We start from the raw sequence: 17,360 nt of genomic DNA on the forward strand, positions 1-17,360 counted from the left end.
CAAATGTATTAACAGACAGGCCATATGGTTCACAGACATTTTGCTCTCAATAACTTGATAGGAATTCTGGTGGTTTGATTTTTTTTTTTTTAATTTTAACTATAAAAATGTAAGAACCATCTGCTGTTATTTTTTTGTATGTGATCCTGGTAAGTTATTTAGCTACACCGCTCCCATGCAATTAGAACTGCTCTGCGAGAGACTTTCATGGCAAAGCTGGGTTACCTTATTTTCAGTTGTAATGTATGTGGAGTGTGTGTCCCATCCAGATTCCTTTCATAAATTGCAGCAGGTTTGCATAACATGCAATTAGGTCTTGGCATGTATATGGCTTCTGTCTTAGCTGGTTAGATGCTTTAATAGTAGTGGTCCATTTGATTGGTTGAGAATGGGTCACATAGTAATTGCTGTGGAGCAAACCAAATAGGGTAATGTAATAGAAAGTGATGTCAGGGTGGGGTGGGGCTGCTTTAGTTTAGGGTAACGGAAGCCGTCAAAGGAGGAGAAGTTGGAGTTGACATCTGGCAGGGGATGAAGAGACAGCCAAATGAAGATCTGTGGTGAGCCAAGTGAAGGTCTGCAGTGAGAGAATTCCAAGAAGGTGGAAGAGTTAAGAGCAAAGGCTCTGAGCCGAGGAATAAGTACGGTACTGAAGGAAGTCCAGTGGGCTACACTGTAGTAAGATGGAGGAGAATGCAGGGAGCTGAAGGTGGAGAGGGTCTAGTCTAAGTATAATAGGAGCCACTGGAGAATTTTAAGAGGGATGATATCATTTGATTTATAGTTCTAGAAAACTCACTCTGACTGCTAAGTGAAGATTGGATTGTTAGGAGCAAGAATGGAGGCAGGAGACCAGTCAGGAGACTGTAGCTGTTGTCTTCATGAGAAACAATGGTGGCTTGGACTGGGGTTATGTGGTGTAGATGGTGGGAAGTGATAGAATTTGGGATATATTTTGGATTTGGAATCTACGGGACATGATGAATGATTTTGGCCTGAGTACTAGGTGATTGGTGGTGCAATTCTTACTCAGACATAGAGGGCTTGATGGTTCTTTTTTGTCCAGTCAAGTTTGAGATGGCTAATGGACATCCAAGTGGAAGTGTCTAGCAGGCGATTGAGTATATGAATCTGGAGCTTGGGTGAGATTTGAAGGCTGACATGTTCATTTGAATTACAGAAAGGAGGCTGAGGTCTGGGTCCAGGACACATTGTCACTCAGAAGTCTGGAAGAGACATCAGCAAAGGTCACGGACAGAGTGGCCAGAGAGGTCTCAGAGGACCATGTGCTGAATAGGTGCCTGGAAAGGAAAGTGTCTCCAGAAGGAGTAACTGGTGACCTCATCATTCAGTTTCAAATGTTAGCACCCAGCACCCATATTAAAATGTAAATCCAAAAATTTATTCTGCAGCTGCAAATGTAGTGACAACTAGAGCAAGCTGGGCCCATTGCCTGCCCACAGAAACCCTCAGCCACAGTGGGATCAGAAACAGGGAGACTCTTGTCTCCTGGGGGTCTTTGCTGCAGTCTCGACCAGGATTTGTGAGATTTTCATTTCTTTACCAAAACAGCAGAGATTGATGAGTTCGTTGTTGTTATTTTTGCTTAAATGGCAGTTGTATATACAGCTGGCACACTATGCCGCAAGTCAGTTCTTCAAAATAAAAGCCTATGACCGCCTCAGTGCATGAAAAGACACATAAAAATGCTTACATTTTTAACTAATTTATGTTCTAATCCTGACAAGGTAAGTCTCATAACAAATCATTTTCTAAATTTTCTCTTTTCTCGAAGGCAGTTTCTGTTTGGGAATTAACTTCCGCTTATGGAAAATCATTGTATTATGCGTTTGTCACTTGGTAAATGTGATATTATTGAAATGAAGAGTAGAGATTTCTTGCTTTCTACGTCTCTTAAAGTGAAAGCATAGCACACTCCAACAAACATTTTAAATTAAAGGGCAAAACTGGGGAGTCCTATTTTTTGTACCATATACTATAATTTAATAGGTCCTTTCCCCTGCTGTGTCAAGTGCATTTTCTCTAAAACCTAAAGCAGGATCATGCTGTACACAAGACGGTTTATTTTGGTGATTCTCATCAAGTTTGGAGAAATAATGGATTTGTTTTAAATTAAGCAAAGCTGCATTTTCTTTCCAGAAGGTTCAGCGGACGACAAATACTTAGGCAAACTCTGTAAATGTTTATTCTAACCTTTGACACTACTGACATTTAGTTGAATTTTACAAATAGACAAAGCTGCTAAGAATATGGTGGGCTGACCATTGGCAATAGATTGCGGTGAGGAGTATAATCGTGGTTATTCAGCCAAATACCAGATTCACTGATTGAATGAGACTTGCTGGGAACAAAACATAGGGAAATAATCCCTTTCCAGAATTTTAACAGAATGAATGGTTCTGCTGCTTTGTATAAAACCAAAATTTGATCGTACCTGAAAATTCTCCATATTTTTCTAAAACCAAGTTGGAAGTAGCTCGTTTACCTGGTTGGAGCAATCTCTTTTTTTTTAAAGACTAAAGCTTGAGAGCACAGCCCTAACGCATAGCCTCACCTACGTGTGGCTTTACCATAGACATAGAGGAGTGAAACGTTAAGCCGGTCTGACAGCTGTGTGCTTCCTTTTGTGTGAAGGTTATAGGATGTAACAAGCCTTGTCCTTGGATCCCCCATGAGCGGTTATCTTTTCGAGGTGTCAGACTGTCCTTGGGTGGTTCCCTGTGTCCAGAGCCACATGTAGGAGGTGCAGGGTGGGAGTGAAGGAGGCTCTGGACTCTCTCCTCTCCTCCCTTCTCTAATCCTGACCCCCCTTCTGCACTTGGGGAAAGTGAAGGTGAAGGGGCCGGGGGAGGACCACCCCTTGCCTGGGTGGTAATCGGTGGGGAAGAGGTGCTGTGATGGGGCGTTCTCCCGGGGAAGAGGCAGTGTCTGTCCTCCCCACCCGCTTCCCCAGTGTGCAGCACCGGGCGCGGAAATGCCCAGTAACTGCTTGTTGAACGCTGAGTGGTGGAGTGGCAGGGCTCTGCACCTCAGGAGTCAGTAGCACCTCAGCAGAACCTCTTCCCTTCCCTCCAGCAGTTCCCTCCTCCAATCGCACACAGCCCAGTGTCGGGCCAAATCCCCAGATCCCACGCCTGGGGAGAGCACTTGATTTATATATTTATAAACATATTTATGTAGAGGCCCCCCTTTATCTCCAAAGCCTCCACCCAGTTAAGACACCACTTACGCATGTGAAGAAAACACTAGAGTAATCTAGGACACAGAGCAATAATATCTGCCTATTAAGAGCAACTTCTTAAATCAGATCATGGCATCTTCCCATTGAATAAAATCCAAGTGCGTTACCTTGGCTAATTTCCTTTCCCATCTCCTCTTGTACACCCTCTAGTTCCTTGATCACCCCAGGCCCCTTCCTGTCTGCTCCACCCTTTGCCTGGAATGTTCTTCCACAGTTCTTCACATGCCTCAACCTTTCTGATCTTTTAAAGATCCACTTAACTGGTACTGCTTCACAGAGGTCTTCTTTGGCCTTCTCTCATCCCCTCTGTCCCTTTACGTTATACCTAGGCACGTTGCATTTTCCTGTGTGTTTGCTTTCTTGCTCATTATAGCCATCACACTTGATTGAATGCTCTCCAGGCAGGACTGTCTTCCGATTTGGTTAGCATCTAGTCTATGCCTGGCTCAGAAGAAACTCTCAGTGACTAAGTATTTGTTTAAATGCGTGAATGAGGTGTCAACCTACATTTCATCAGAAAAGGTGTTTCAAGTAGAAAAAAAAATGTTTTTCTTCTTTCTCCTTTCCGATTCTCAACATACAGTACACACACACAAACAGTATAGGTGTGGTTCATGTTAGAAAATTTCCCTAGTCGTGGGCTTCCCTGGTGGCGCAGTGGTTAAGAATCCGCTTGCCAATGCAGGGGACACGAGTTCGAGCCCTGGTCCGGGAAGATCCCACATGCTGCGGAGCAACTAAGCCCGTGCGCCACAACTACTGAGCCTGCGCTCTGGAGCCCGTTAGCTACAACTACTGAGCCCGAGTGCCACAACTACTGAAGCCCGCGGTCCTAGAGCCCCTGCTCCGCAACAAGAGAAGCCACCGCAATGAGAAGGCCGTGCATTGCAACGAAGAGTAGCCCCCGCTCACCGCGCTTAGCCCACGCACAGCAACGAAAACCCAACGCAGCCAAAAATAAAAATAAATAAATAAATTTATTTTTAAAAAAAGAAAGAAAAAGAAAGAAAATTTCCCTAGTCTTGGTAAGGAACTGCCTTAAAGAGTGGGTTTGGTGACTTAGTGCCTACGGTCTGACTACTGCCATTAGTGCCTTTTCTTCCTAAGCGTCTAATGTGCTTTGCCGTTTCCTTCTAGCAAGGAAAGCCATATGTCTTCGACAGAGTGCTGCCTCCCACCACGACCCAAGAGCAGGTTTACAACGCGTGTGCAAAGCAAATTGTCAAAGGTAAGTGCTAGCTCTTCATTTCCTCGGGGCGCTTCAGAGTAATAGAAGACAGTAAGTGGTATTCGCAGCCTAGGAATCAATACCCCTTGACCATAAGCAGAGGCCTGCTAATTGGAAACACTGAATTATAGCGAGCTCTGGCCCTGATTTGCTGTGATGTCAGGCGAGTTATTTAACTCCTCATACCTCCTTTCCAAGGAGATTTCTTTATTCTTTTTTTTTTTTTCTTTCTTTCTCTTTATTTCTTTTGCCACCTTTTGGGCAGAGTAATTCTGTCACCCAGAAGCTTAAAAGCAAGGTAAGCTATAGTCACACTATTTCTGTAATGGTTCTAAAATACTGCTGAAGGTATAGTACCTCCTCAGGAGAAAAATATCTATTCTGAGACTCCAGTTGTGTAGTTTTGGTTGATTTATTTTGTACATCTGTCTCTTCAGAAAGAAGCTTTTTTTTTTTAATTTTAAATATTTTTATTGGGGTATAATTGATGTACAATGTTGTGTTAGTTTCAGGTGTACAGCAAAGTGAATCTGTTATACATATACCTATATCTACTCTTTTTTAGCTTCTTTTCCCATACAGGCCATTACAGAGTACTGAGTAGAGTTCTCTGTGCTATACAGTTATCTATTTATATATAGTAGTGTGTATGTGTCAGTAGAAATGATCCCTGAAAGTATAGTCTTCAGGAAGAAGCTTTAAATGTGGAAAATTCTTGGGTGTCAAAGAATTTTCTACAGCATCCTAAGATCACATTACCTTGCTGGTTAGTGAGTTGTTCTTGCTAGTCAGCATTCCTCAATTATACTTTCATCTAACCCACTTTCAACCATCCCACCCAGATCCTGACATTTGTTCTTCCACATAGGTAGCCTGAAGCCTGCATTTTTGTCTTAGAGGTCAATCCTATTCTCTGGGACTGGCCTTGGTCCTGAAGGATCTGTGTCAAAATAACAGCAGGGAGACAAAGCAATTTACACGTTGCTCTACCTTACCCTTTTAAATCAGGGGCAGGATGGAGCTTGCCTTTGGGGAGCTCACCATCTGGACAGAGCTGAGGGGCATCTCCTGCTACTTTGCTTTTCATCATTAAATCCTTGCCTTCAAATTTGAATGCTGCAGCAATTGTGCTTTCAAATGTCTTGATGCTACCACTTTTATAGGCAGTGCTAGATTTAAAGAGTGAAAAGTACAAAAAAACAAAAACAAAAAAACCCCAAACACCTTGTCATATTAGATCCACTTATTTTTAGAAGCTGAGCTGACTAACCTAACTACTTGAAATGCGTGAAAATCAGCCCTGGGTACATCTGTTAGATTAATTCTGACCCTGGACACCTGCGTGGGAGACGCCCATCAGTATGTAATGTTCCTTGCTGAGGTGTATGGTTATTCACATTCTTGTTGCAGACATCAGTTAAATTAGACGGTCTTCACAGTAAGATTATTATAGAAAATTGAAGAGAAAAAATATGTCTGAATATGAGCTTTTTTTGAATTAATAGTTTGGGCCTGTATCTGGTGGTAATTTTTGTCTTCTCTCTACTTCTACTCTTTTGCTTCTCTTTCTATCTAAACGTATTTGCTCTTTCTTTCTGGAATATATAGTTCTAGTTTGCTCCTAGTCAGCCCTCCTTCCCCTCTATTATCAGACTCTTTCATATTTTTATTAAAGTAAGATTAATCACATATGAGCCAGAATTTCCTTCTTTTTCTCTCCTCCTTCATTATCAGATCTAAATAGTATTTACCATGTACTATGCTAAGCATTAGGTCCATTTAAACACATACCTGCCCGCTCTAAGTTGACATTGTAATTAGAGATGGATGAACTCTGTTTTTTAAAAGTCCTGTGATTAACGAACAATAATAATAATCTTTGAGTCTTTATTTACTAGATAAGTTTGGGTCCTTTCAGCGCTTGGAATTCTCTATAATATATGAACTGTCAGAAATGGGCAATCCCTGGGGGGTTCCTGTGGACACCCTAACTATGGATAACTTGAGGCCCAAATATATAGTGAGCCACAAAGAAAACTATTTAGAATAAAATCGGGACTTCCCTGGTGGCGCAGTGATTGGGAATCTGCCTGCCAATGCAGGGGACACAGGTTCGATCCCTGGTCCGGGAGGATCCCACATGCCGCGGAGCAACTGGGACCGTGTGCCACAACTGCTGAGCCCGCGTGCCACAACTACTGAAGCCCACAAGCCTGTAGCCCATGCTCTGCAACAAGGGAGGCCACCGCAGTGAGAGGCCTGCGCACTGCAGCGAGGAGTGGCCCCTGCACTCTGCAGCTAGAGAGCCCGTGCGCAGCAGTGAAGACCCAATGCAGCCAATAATTAATTAATTCGTTAATTAATTAAAATAATAATAATAGAATAAAATCAGGCTCTGACATGGTATAGTAAACAGACATTTCTTGGGCACCATACATATAACACGAGCTTACTCATTTTGTAGCAATAAAGAGTATCCTATTCTCCCTTGAAAGAAAATTATTAGGGGCATAATGAAGACCAAGTTTAACTTTTTTTAATATCCACTGAGGCTAGTGTGAAGGGAAGTGGCTGTGTATTTCTGCATCAGCAATCTAAAATGTAGGTGTATAAGAAAGAACTGCTTGGAATAGATTACCAGGTACAGCTGAGACATCTGTGGCCATGACAAGCCCTATTTACATCAAGAATGGAAGGTGGTGCGGTGGGGGTCTTTTTTTTTCTAGAGGCCAAGAATTGAGTCAATTGACTTCTAAAGGAAGTTTAAATCGCAGTCTCTGTGATTCATGGTGATGTAGTGGACTGGTGAGCTTTCCTTTCAAGTCTATCTAAACCCTTGATGTTTTTGAGATCAGGAAGACTCCTTTTAACTGGACAGCTTTATTCTCTCTCAGTCTTTGCATTCCCTTCAACTTCACTGAGTTAAAAAAAATATTTTGAACATTTGATTGTGGAGTCCTGGCGTCTCCCACGCTCCCTTCTTTATCTGGTGTGTATTTCTCAAAACATCGTCTGAAAGAGTGTGTAGAATCTCTTCCAGTTCTTCTAGAAGAGGTTATAGGGTTTGTGAGTACCAGCATGGTAAATAGAAAGGTTCCTATGGATGCCCTAGGAATTAAAAACCATGGTTACTGGACACTATTACTGAAATAAGAATAACTGCGTCCCAGCCTACAGAAGCCACGCCTGGCATTTGCCTCCCAAATTAACTGGATGTAGACCATCCAGTGCTAGAGAAGATGGTTTCTCGTTTTCCAGTTCTGATTTCTTTAAATTGCATTCATTTCGTTGTTTCTTTTATTCAAATTTTTATGAAAGTATATTAGGTATTTGCCATGTGGTAAGTACTGCTAGGGTCTGGAGTCACCAAGATACATAAGACTGCAAGAATCTTTGAGTATAGGGAAAGAGACAGACGCATGCACAATTATCATACACGTGGGGATTATGTACTTTAGGATGGGTGTGTGCAAAATGCTATGGGAGCACAGAAGAAAGTCACTACTGGTTTTGGTGGGTAGAGAGGAGGATTGGAGAATTAAGGCTTCTTGGAAAGGTTGGGTTCTGAGGAGCATAGAAAATGCAGAGCGGTACAAGCAGAAGGGATAGCAAAAGCAAAAGCATAAAGGCCCAAATTATATGGGCAGCTTAGAATGGTACAGGATGCATGGCTATGAGACCTAAAAAGTTAGACTGGACCAGAATTTGATAGAAATTGAAGGGCTTTATCTTATAGGTGTTGTGGACCCATTGAAGAGTTACAAGCTTAGGGTATTATCAGATCTATTTTATTATTCTATTATATATGACTCTTAAGAAGAATTATATTTATTTAGTTGCTGTTATCTGTCAGGCACCCTCTATGCATTTTACATATGTTATTGCATTTTAAATCTTTACAACTTTATGAGGCGTGAGCATTATTATTCCCTTTGTACTAAAGAGGAAATTGAGGTGAAGTAACTTGGCCAGGTCATTTAGGGAGTAGTGAAGCGAGGCTGGGCCTTGAACCTGAGTTTGTCTGACTTAACTTGAATTTTACTATCCTGCCCCCACTTTTCTGGTGGGCCCATAGTGAGCATTTGATAATTATTTTATGAGTTGTTCCTTTTCCGTCAGGCCATATGGACCACATTGCAAAAAGACAGGGGTAGGAATGGCGGTGGGGAAGGGGAGAGGGGAGAGAACGGAGACTGGGTTACAGAGCCGAAGGGTGGCCCTGGCTGTCTGCCGATAATGAGACACGCTTCCATTCTGAAGACGCTGCATGCCCTCACCTGGGCACAGTGGCTGCCCTCGGACTGGCGGGGCCAGTATCCTGGTTGGCCTCTGGCATTCGGCAGAACGGTCTCTGCGTTCTCTGGGCGCCGCCTGCCTGAGTAGTGTGGTCGGCTGGCAAGAGCCTTAGGATTCCCAGCCAGGGATGAGCCGCAGCCACTATCGCCAGGGGCTCTGGTGCCACGACCAGGCCACTGTTTCACCTGGAGAGCCGATAGGAGGCCACAGCAGCCTCCTCAGGCACCCTGGTGTGTCGGTATGATTATGTCTTCCCCAAATTCTTACCTGATAATGGAACTAACTCTTCTGCTTCAGCAAGACCTGGACTCAGAACTAATAAAACCTAGGATGGAAAGCTTGGCTCTGAAGGCTGCACCGGGAAGCAGAAAGTATTTTCAAGGACCCCGTTCCACTCCTCCCTCCCAGGCCTCTGCCCACCCGCTGTGGACTCTCTCTTTCGGGTTTGCTTGGCCGCTGGATGGATGTGTGCTGTGTTCGTGGGGCGCCGCTGGCTGTGTGGTGTGAGCTGAGGTCACGTCACGCCAGACCCCATCACAAAGAAAGGTTCTGTCCAGCTGGGCTGTTTCCTGGCTCTGTGGCTGGTGTATAGAAACAGTCATTCTGTTACGGCGGAGACTCTGAAACAAATGCTCTCCTCGGCCCCAGGACCTGCACTCAGCGTGATGAAAGTGCCTTTCTGTGGGCTGTTTCTGCGAGAGGCGGGTGGGTTGGTTGTGTGGCTCAGTGGCACCGAGCACAGGCCTGTCCCCTCATCTCTCTGTGCTTGGCGGGTGTCCATCTCCCCGCATCTCAGTGGTCCAGCCCCAGATGCACTTTTGTGCTGCTCCCCCCTCCCGGCCTCTCCTCTCCTCTCCTCTCATAAGCAAATACAGACTCAACAACAAACAAACTCCCCCAGCCCTGGAGTTTGGAAGAAAGTAGAGAACACCGGGTTTGAAGAGTTTTCTGTTTTCTTTTTAAATTACCTTCTGATTCGGAATCCAGTTGATAGAGGGCGGCCTCAGCCCTGTTCAACCTTGAGCACCAGAGGTAGGTTCTCCAACAACAAATTAATTGTAACATGATTCTGAACACTTTAAAGGCCACACGGGGGAGGGGGAAGGGTAAGCTGGGACAAAGTGAGAGAGTGGCATGGACATATATACACTACCAAACGTAAAATAGATAGCTAGTGGGAAGCAGCTTGGTGCTTTGTGACCACCTAGGGGGCGGGATAAGGAGGGTGGGAGGGAGACATAAGAGGGAGGGGATATGGGGATATATGTATACGTATAGCTGATTCACTTTGTTATACAGCAGAAACTAACACACCATTGTAAAGCAATTATGCTCCAATAAAAATGTTAAAAAAAAAAGGCAATTATACTCCAATAAAGATGTTTTTTAAAAAATGATGTTTAAAAAAAAAAGTTTGTCTGAATGGGCTTCTCTTATATGTTCTCTTTTTCTTAAAAAAAAACAAAAACAAAAACTAAGAAATTGCCCGCAGTGTTGAAATAGCAGCAAAGAATCAGGGTAAGAGTCTCGTGTGCCTCTCAGCTCCCTACTGCAAGAAAGCGATGCTCTCCATGGGCTCTTGTTTGCATATATGTGTCCCAGTCCTTAACCTGAGGGAGTTTGGTGAGCAGTGACTCACTGGGAGTTAGGAGGATTGTGCATTCTCTTAGTGAGGGTGGGTTTAGAGGGGTGGACTGAGCCTGGGGGTTGTCTATGGGGCAGAATTCAGATGTCTTGGTCCCATTGCTTCCTGGCAGAGGAAGAAGCAAGTGCTGGGTTTTCTCCCGTCTGCGGAGCTGGGTTCTGAGCTGAGGTTTCTTCAGCGTGGGGCAGTTGTTCAGGGCCACCTGTGTGTGCAGGTGAATGAGTAGGGCGGCCAGCGGCTGTGATGAGGAGCAGGGGGACTCCTGGCCTTGGCTTCCGTCTTCCCGTCCCAACACCTGAGGTCAGGGGTCGGTCCCAGGCTGCTTCCTCCACAGGGACTTAAGATGAGAAAGAAAGCCCTTTCAGTGTGGGGGGAGAGGTTTAGTCTCTAATAAACAGGAGCTTTAGCGCTGGGATTGTGGCTGGCGTTCTCACTGTCTGGAGTTGTTTGTGCCATGAATATGTAGAATTTTAAAACCACAACCCAGGGTGGAGACCACTTTCTTTGGGTCCCTGAAAGCCTGTCACATTTGTGGTTGTGTAGAAGCTTTCCACTCCGGCCACCATTTTCAGACTGTAGAAATCTTTTCTCTGGGCAAGTTGGCATTTTTGAGAAAACTGAAGCTTGAACCTCCAACCCTTACACTGTAGTCTTCAAGTTTTTGCTTCCCCCGTTACCAGGGAGACCATTACCAGAAGTTGGATACGTGCGAACATTTTCTCTCTCTCAATATAGCTTGACACAAACTCTTGAGGGCTGCCAGGAGTTTAAAAAAAAAAAAAAAATCCTGCCACTTAATTTTTCTTTTTTTTAGCTACCCGAGGAAAACGCCTGCTTTCTTTCCTGACCCCAGTTCACACTCCAAAAGCTCAGACCAGTAAAATGTGTATTAAAATTTTTTTTTAAAAGACCCAACAAAACAACAGAAACTAACCAGCATCATAAAATTGAGAGAGACCAAAAAAGCAAACAAAGCAACCTAATCAGGGCCTGAAATCGATGGAGCTGATTGCCTGGCTTGATTTTTTTTGTAAATGGCCTTGGAGAGGACACCCCCTTATGGGGCTCCCCTCCCCACCCCTTGGTGCTTTTAAGAATGAGGACTTCCTCCCTTTATATAGAGATGGTGGGTCAGGGAATATTAATTATGCATCATTCCGCTTTCAGTGATGTTTATGTGGATGAAGTAGGATCGAGGGAAATGAGCACTAAATGTATTTTAATCACCTTTGCTGCTTTGAAAGAACTCCCACAGATAATCGTCAGCTCATAGCAGCGTCAGTGCATCTGTCTGCACGCCTCCCCTCGTCCCCTGGGTGAGAGAGAGGGAAGTGGCCTGCAGCGTGTGGCATGGTCTGCTTCTTGTGTAACTAAAAGAAATTCCCGATGCTCTTGGGCCAGGGTCATCTTGCTAGCACAGTCACTGAAAAAACAGAGGCCCTAAATTCGAGTCAGGGCCCAGTTGGTTTCCGGGCTGATTGGATTGTCACCATGTGTCTCAGTCTACAGAGTGGGACCCTGTCCCCCCAGCTGTGGAGTAGCTCTGCTCTGAAGGGGCTTAGCGCGACCTTCTCAAGAAACCTCCCCAAGGAGTCCGCCGGGGCCAGGGTTTAAACCGACCCAAATCAGATCTCCAGGAGAGAAATCCTATTCTACACCTCACTCCAGAGACTCAGGGCACGATAATGTTTTGGTTTTTTTTTTTTTTCCCACCTCAACTGATCTCAAGAGATCAATGTGGAGAAGAAAACTCAAATACTTCTCTACTAAAAAGAAAATATACTGCTCGATACCTGTTTCGATTTTGATGTTACCAGGAGAAAGTGTGTCTGCCTCCTTCTTCATTAATATATTCTGTAGCCATGTGAGTCCATTTCTTTTTATTTTGTGGAGCAGAGGAGGCCCTCATTCCTGCTTTTATCTCACAATTCTACTTAAATGCAAATGGAGTTGAAATACATCATTTGTGTGAAAAATGAGATGGGCCATTTGGAAAATGTAGTTTTAAAACAGGCCACCAGCACTAGCATGCAATCAAAGTAATGGGTTAATTTTAATTTTCTTTCTTGCTCGCAGATGTCCTTGAGGGTTATAATGGGACAATTTTTGCGTATGGGCAGACATCATCAGGAAAAACGCACACCATGGAGGTAAGGTTGCCGCGTGCTGTTATGTCGTCTCTGAGATGACTGAACGGAAGTGGTGCTTCCAGCAAACTGCGAGGTGCATGCGGCTTTTTGACTGGGCAGTGGATGGTTAAGGGGTGGTTATGTCTGTGTCACAATTTTTTTGTGTCTTTGAGGAGTTTTAAAAATATTGTTGAGTAATAAAATCTCAGGAGTTCAGTATTTTAAAAAATCCTTTGTTGATAGCTCTGTCAAAATAGGAACAATAAATTCTATTTAAAATAATCATCGATAAGCTAAACAGTGGTGCGAGTATCCCTGTGGACTGCCGCCCCAATCTTACTGAGAAAGTCTGTTGTGAAAATCATTTAGTCTAAGAAGGGCCTCTGGGGAGGCGAGTCTCTTCTGAATAAATAAAAAATGGTAGGTCAGAGGTTGAGAGAAGTTGGCTTGTGGACCAAATGCAGCCCACAGACATATTTTTGTTTGACCTGCACAGTGTTTTTTGTTTGTTTGTTTGTTTTTAATTGCAGGCAGTGTTTAAAATGGGATGGTTTCAAACAATTCTAAGTGTCCAACTTTGGTTGAAAATGCTGAAGATCTAGCAACTCTGGGTGAAATGTCACCGTAATATAAAGTGTAAGCTTCACTGAAGCAGTGTTCTTCGTTGTCTTGTTCACCTTTTTACTCACATTGCTATTGTGTGGGACCGTGGTGGTCACCTAGGAAGCCTTCGATAAAATATCTGTGAAAATGATAGCCTCATGGTGGCCCTGGCTGACGCACGTTTGTGGGGCTGGGCCCTCCAGTGTACCCTAGTCCCCTCCACGCACATTGTGAGCAAGTGTTCAGTATCCTTCCCTGGAGGAGACTTACACACCTGGCCTCTCTGTGCACTTGAGGGTGTGACACCAGCTCTAATTGTTAGCCCTGGAGCTCTGTGGCTCCAGGCTGTCTTCCAGACAAGGCGCGCCTGCAGACAAAATTGGTCCCCTTTACCTCTTCTTTTCCTGCTTTTTGCCGTGGATCGGACTCCTATATGGCCTTTGGGGCTGGATAATTCTTCTAAAGGCTGGGCCCACCTGACAGGTGAGGAGAGGTGAAAGAGCAGTTATTATAAGAAACTACACAGAGGACGTTTGGGGAATTCAGCTTACAAGCAGCAGGGTAAGATGAATCCTTAATCCTTCAAGCTTATGTTTTTCATTTACTGTCCCCTCTTGGGAATGTCACTGAGACGGCTGCTGCAGAATCGGTTTAGCTTATGAATCACTGCTATTGAAGAAGAGATTTCAAAGGCTCGAGGCTGAAATCCCCAGGGCTCTGATGTTCTGCTCACACCGATTTCAAGTGTGGGGTGTGACTCTGGGGATCTCATTCCTGTTGTGTTGACTCGCTTCCCCCCCATTTTGCTGGAGACAGAGTGGTTCAGAGATTGTACGGATTAAAGGAAGCACGAGGTTTATTTGCCACCTTTTCTAGACGGAGCAGGACTGTTTCCTGACACCTGAGCCTTTCCGTCTCTCTTCTCTGCATCTCACGTCCTACTGCAGTACTCCTTGGAAATGGTGGTACAGGCACGGCCGTCCCCACTCTCCGGCTCTGGCCCCTCACCTGCCTCTCCTCCTGGGCCCCAGACCCTTAACCTTCTAGGCGCTAGAAAAGCCGCAGTGATATACATTTCCTAAGTTCCACCCACTCCAGTAACCATGGACAGAACCTTCTTCATGGTTCATAAGGCATGAGAGAGAGAGAGAGAGAGAGATATTAAGAGATGGCTTCTCATGAGGGAATCATTCCTTAGTTCTTTGGAAAATTACCAAACGATATACAGTACAAAAAATGCAATATTTAAAATCCCCCCACATCTTACAAAAATGCCTCTACGAGTGACATTTTAAGCTTTGGGATTAATTCGTCTTTGGGAAATACAGGGTGTTTGCTAAATGTCAGAAATTTAAATTGTAAACTATCAAAGGAGAGACCTGTCCCCAGAGTAAAACCTTAGTTTGTGTTTTGTGTGTATGGCAGGGATAGGTGGGTGTGAGGAGATGGCAAAGAGGTACGCCAGCTCCTTCACACTAAAATTGGAGACGTCTTATTAAATGAGGGCATCACCAGCCCTCTGTGACTCGCGGTGTCAGCCGCGCAACTCCTGGCGCAGTGCTGTGGCTCCAGAGGGAATCACGGGGCCTAAAGGGAATGGGATTCTGTGCGGGCCACTCTTCACAGTTGCCTAAATTCTGTCTCCTTTCCATCCTTGTCAGTTTTAAAAGGTTGCTAGTAATGAGCTGCTTTTCTTTATTGTGACTTTGGAGGATCACATGCTTAGGCCCACAGGAGGAAGGAGTCGGGTGGCTGTGGGTCCTTTCCAAGCACCTTCTCACCCCCTACACACACTTCATCTGGCTCTTTCTGTTGGGTGATTTTAGGTTGGAGAAAAGGTAGGGGATATTTTAGAGGAAAACAGAGGAAAGGAGGAACCCCAAGCTGAAACCCAGAGACTGTAGGAGACCAGGAAACCCAAGATCCTGGAATGCAATTAAATTTAAAAAAAAACCCCGCAGGGCTCTCACCATCTGAAAGGAGGATTTTATGTGTTCGGCATTACACATTGTGATCCTTTAAAGGCTTTTGCAAGGGGCTGTTAACTCCCTGAATGGACAGAGCTGTCACATTTAAAAGCTGTTTTTCATTTTAATCCCCTCCGTTTTGGGTCTGACATCCAATGGTGATTCCATTACCTTCTACTGAGGGGAACAAACAGATAAGCAGACATAAAATTGGAAAGATTAGCTTCTGAAAATGGTGCGTTTCAGGTGGATTTTTAGTGCAAAGAGGAAGTACTTGGCAGTGTTGGTGCTAAGCTCCATAGGACCCTTGGTGCACTGGGCCCTGGCTGGGCTCTGGCTGGCAGTGCTCAGGGGAGGGTTGGAAGCGAGGTCCCTGGGTGCCGGCTGCCTGGGGAAGAGAGGGCTGGGCCTTTGTTCAGCACGGGAGGCTGGGAAGGGCTTCTCTCGGCCCCATGCCTCACTTTGTGGCCCTCTTCTGCGCACGGATTTAGGTGGATGGAGACATGCAGTGTTTTTCCTTCTGCCCAAAGGGACACCTGGAGGCCCTGGAAGGGTGCAGGCTGCCCTGCTGTGAGGAGTTGCCAAGTGATTTTTAATGAGCCTGTCTGAGTGCATTGGGGCTCTTGCGCTGACAGGCCCCCTGCTCTCCCATCTTAAGTGTTTCAGGAAACTCTGTCCTGCTTGGGAGGCTGAGGAGGCCACGGGGGCTGGAACAAAGGGAGTCTTGTTCCGTGGCCAGTGGCCTGGGTCTGGTTTCTGCTTTCACATGTGCTCCGAGAAGGCCACCTTCAGAAGTGGGAAAAGTTTTTGAAGAGGATTATACAGATGCAAGCATTAAAATGTCTCTTCTTTTTGCTTTCTGGGAGAAACGAGATGACGGAGCAGGACATTCCACTCGAGTCCATCCCTGATCCTCCAGCCCACTAAACTTGTCGTTGTTCTCTCAGTTCCGACCTTTGTTCTGTTACTCCCATCTCCTCTCCTCTGCCCACATCCTCTTTGTCCATCCTTAATCTTACTCATCCCTCAGGATTTGGTGTCTCTCAAGGAAGCCATCCATATCACCCCAGCTGGAAGGGACTTTTCTGTTCTCTGAGTTTCTATAGCTCTTTGCCTCCTGACCACCTTTTACTGCCTGAGGTGACTGTTTATTGTATGTGTACATGTGCATTTCATTTGCAAAGCAGTCAACATAGATGCAGTGAAGACCTTTATGGAACACTGCGACGGTCCAGCCACCGCAGAGGGTCTTCCAGGTCCCAACGGAGAGGGGCAAGGGACTGAATAGCACCGCGAGTATGGGGTCAGAAGGACCAAGACAACTGATGGTTGCAAGGCACTTTATTTAGAATCTACTGAATCTTATATAGACAGAAGAGGAACCCATGAAGTTGCTTATCGTCTCAGTTCAGTCACCACCATGGACGTCAGCAAGTTTACAATGACCTTGAACATTAACTTCTCTTAACTAGGCACGCACAGGCCCCAGCCATAAGGAACAACCAAGACTCTCAGTTCCCTGAGGTCTCCTGGCCTGAGATAGCTTTGCTGATCTCTTACATTCCCCAGGCCTGGAACAAAGAGTGCATTCCAAGTCAAGGAAACAAAGCCCTTAAGTGACTCTGCTTTTTGTGAGAGACATACTGTCTCCACCAGGAGTTACCTCCGGCTAAGACTGCATGCCTCCCACAGGTCCCCCTTTTTTCTTTTTTAAAGCATGTTGTTGTAAACGCAAACCATGGAGCTCAGTACTGAGACGAACATATCGGTGCAGAACAAATTTTACAAAGCATGGGATAATTGCCAACATAAGAAAATACATAATGGCTAGAGATAAGCCACCCTGAATCCAGTTTTGGGGATTGAGCCAATGTAGTTGACTAACCAACCCTTTTTTTTTTTTTTTTTTTTTTTAAATTTCAAGCGACAGCTTTTTTTTTTTTTTTTTTAATAGCTACTTTATTTATTTATTTATTTATTTATTTTTGGCTGTGTTGGGTCTTCGCTTCGTGCAAGGGCTTTCTCCAGTTGCGGCAAGCGGGGGCCACTCTTCATCGCGGTGCGCGGGCCTCTCACCATCGCGGCGCGCGGGCCTCTCACCATCGCGGCCCCTCCCGTTGCGGGGCACAGGCTCCAGACGCGCAGGCTCAGTAGTTGTGGCTCACGGGCCCAGCTGCTCCGCGGCATGTGGGATCCTCCCAGACCGGGGCTTGAACCCGTGTCCCCTGCA

At 45.1% G+C, this 17,360-nt stretch overlaps 1 protein-coding gene across 1 annotated transcript in view; it reads left to right on the forward strand.

Annotated features, from left to right (window-relative positions):
• KIF5C (kinesin family member 5C) overlaps nucleotides 1–17,360 on the forward strand; it is a 151,010-nt gene that overhangs the window by 53,732 nt on the left and 79,918 nt on the right. The window contains exons 2-3 of the mRNA XM_036859061.1: nucleotides 4,400–4,490; nucleotides 12,508–12,581. Of these exons, the coding sequence (XP_036714956.1) occupies nucleotides 4,400–4,490; nucleotides 12,508–12,581 (165 nt within the window). The remainder of the gene's footprint in view (nucleotides 1–4,399; nucleotides 4,491–12,507; nucleotides 12,582–17,360) is intronic.

Source organism: Balaenoptera musculus, chromosome 7 (genome assembly GCF_009873245.2).
Source record: "Balaenoptera musculus isolate JJ_BM4_2016_0621 chromosome 7, mBalMus1.pri.v3, whole genome shotgun sequence".
Classification (NCBI taxonomy): Eukaryota; Metazoa; Chordata; class Mammalia; order Artiodactyla; family Balaenopteridae; genus Balaenoptera; species Balaenoptera musculus.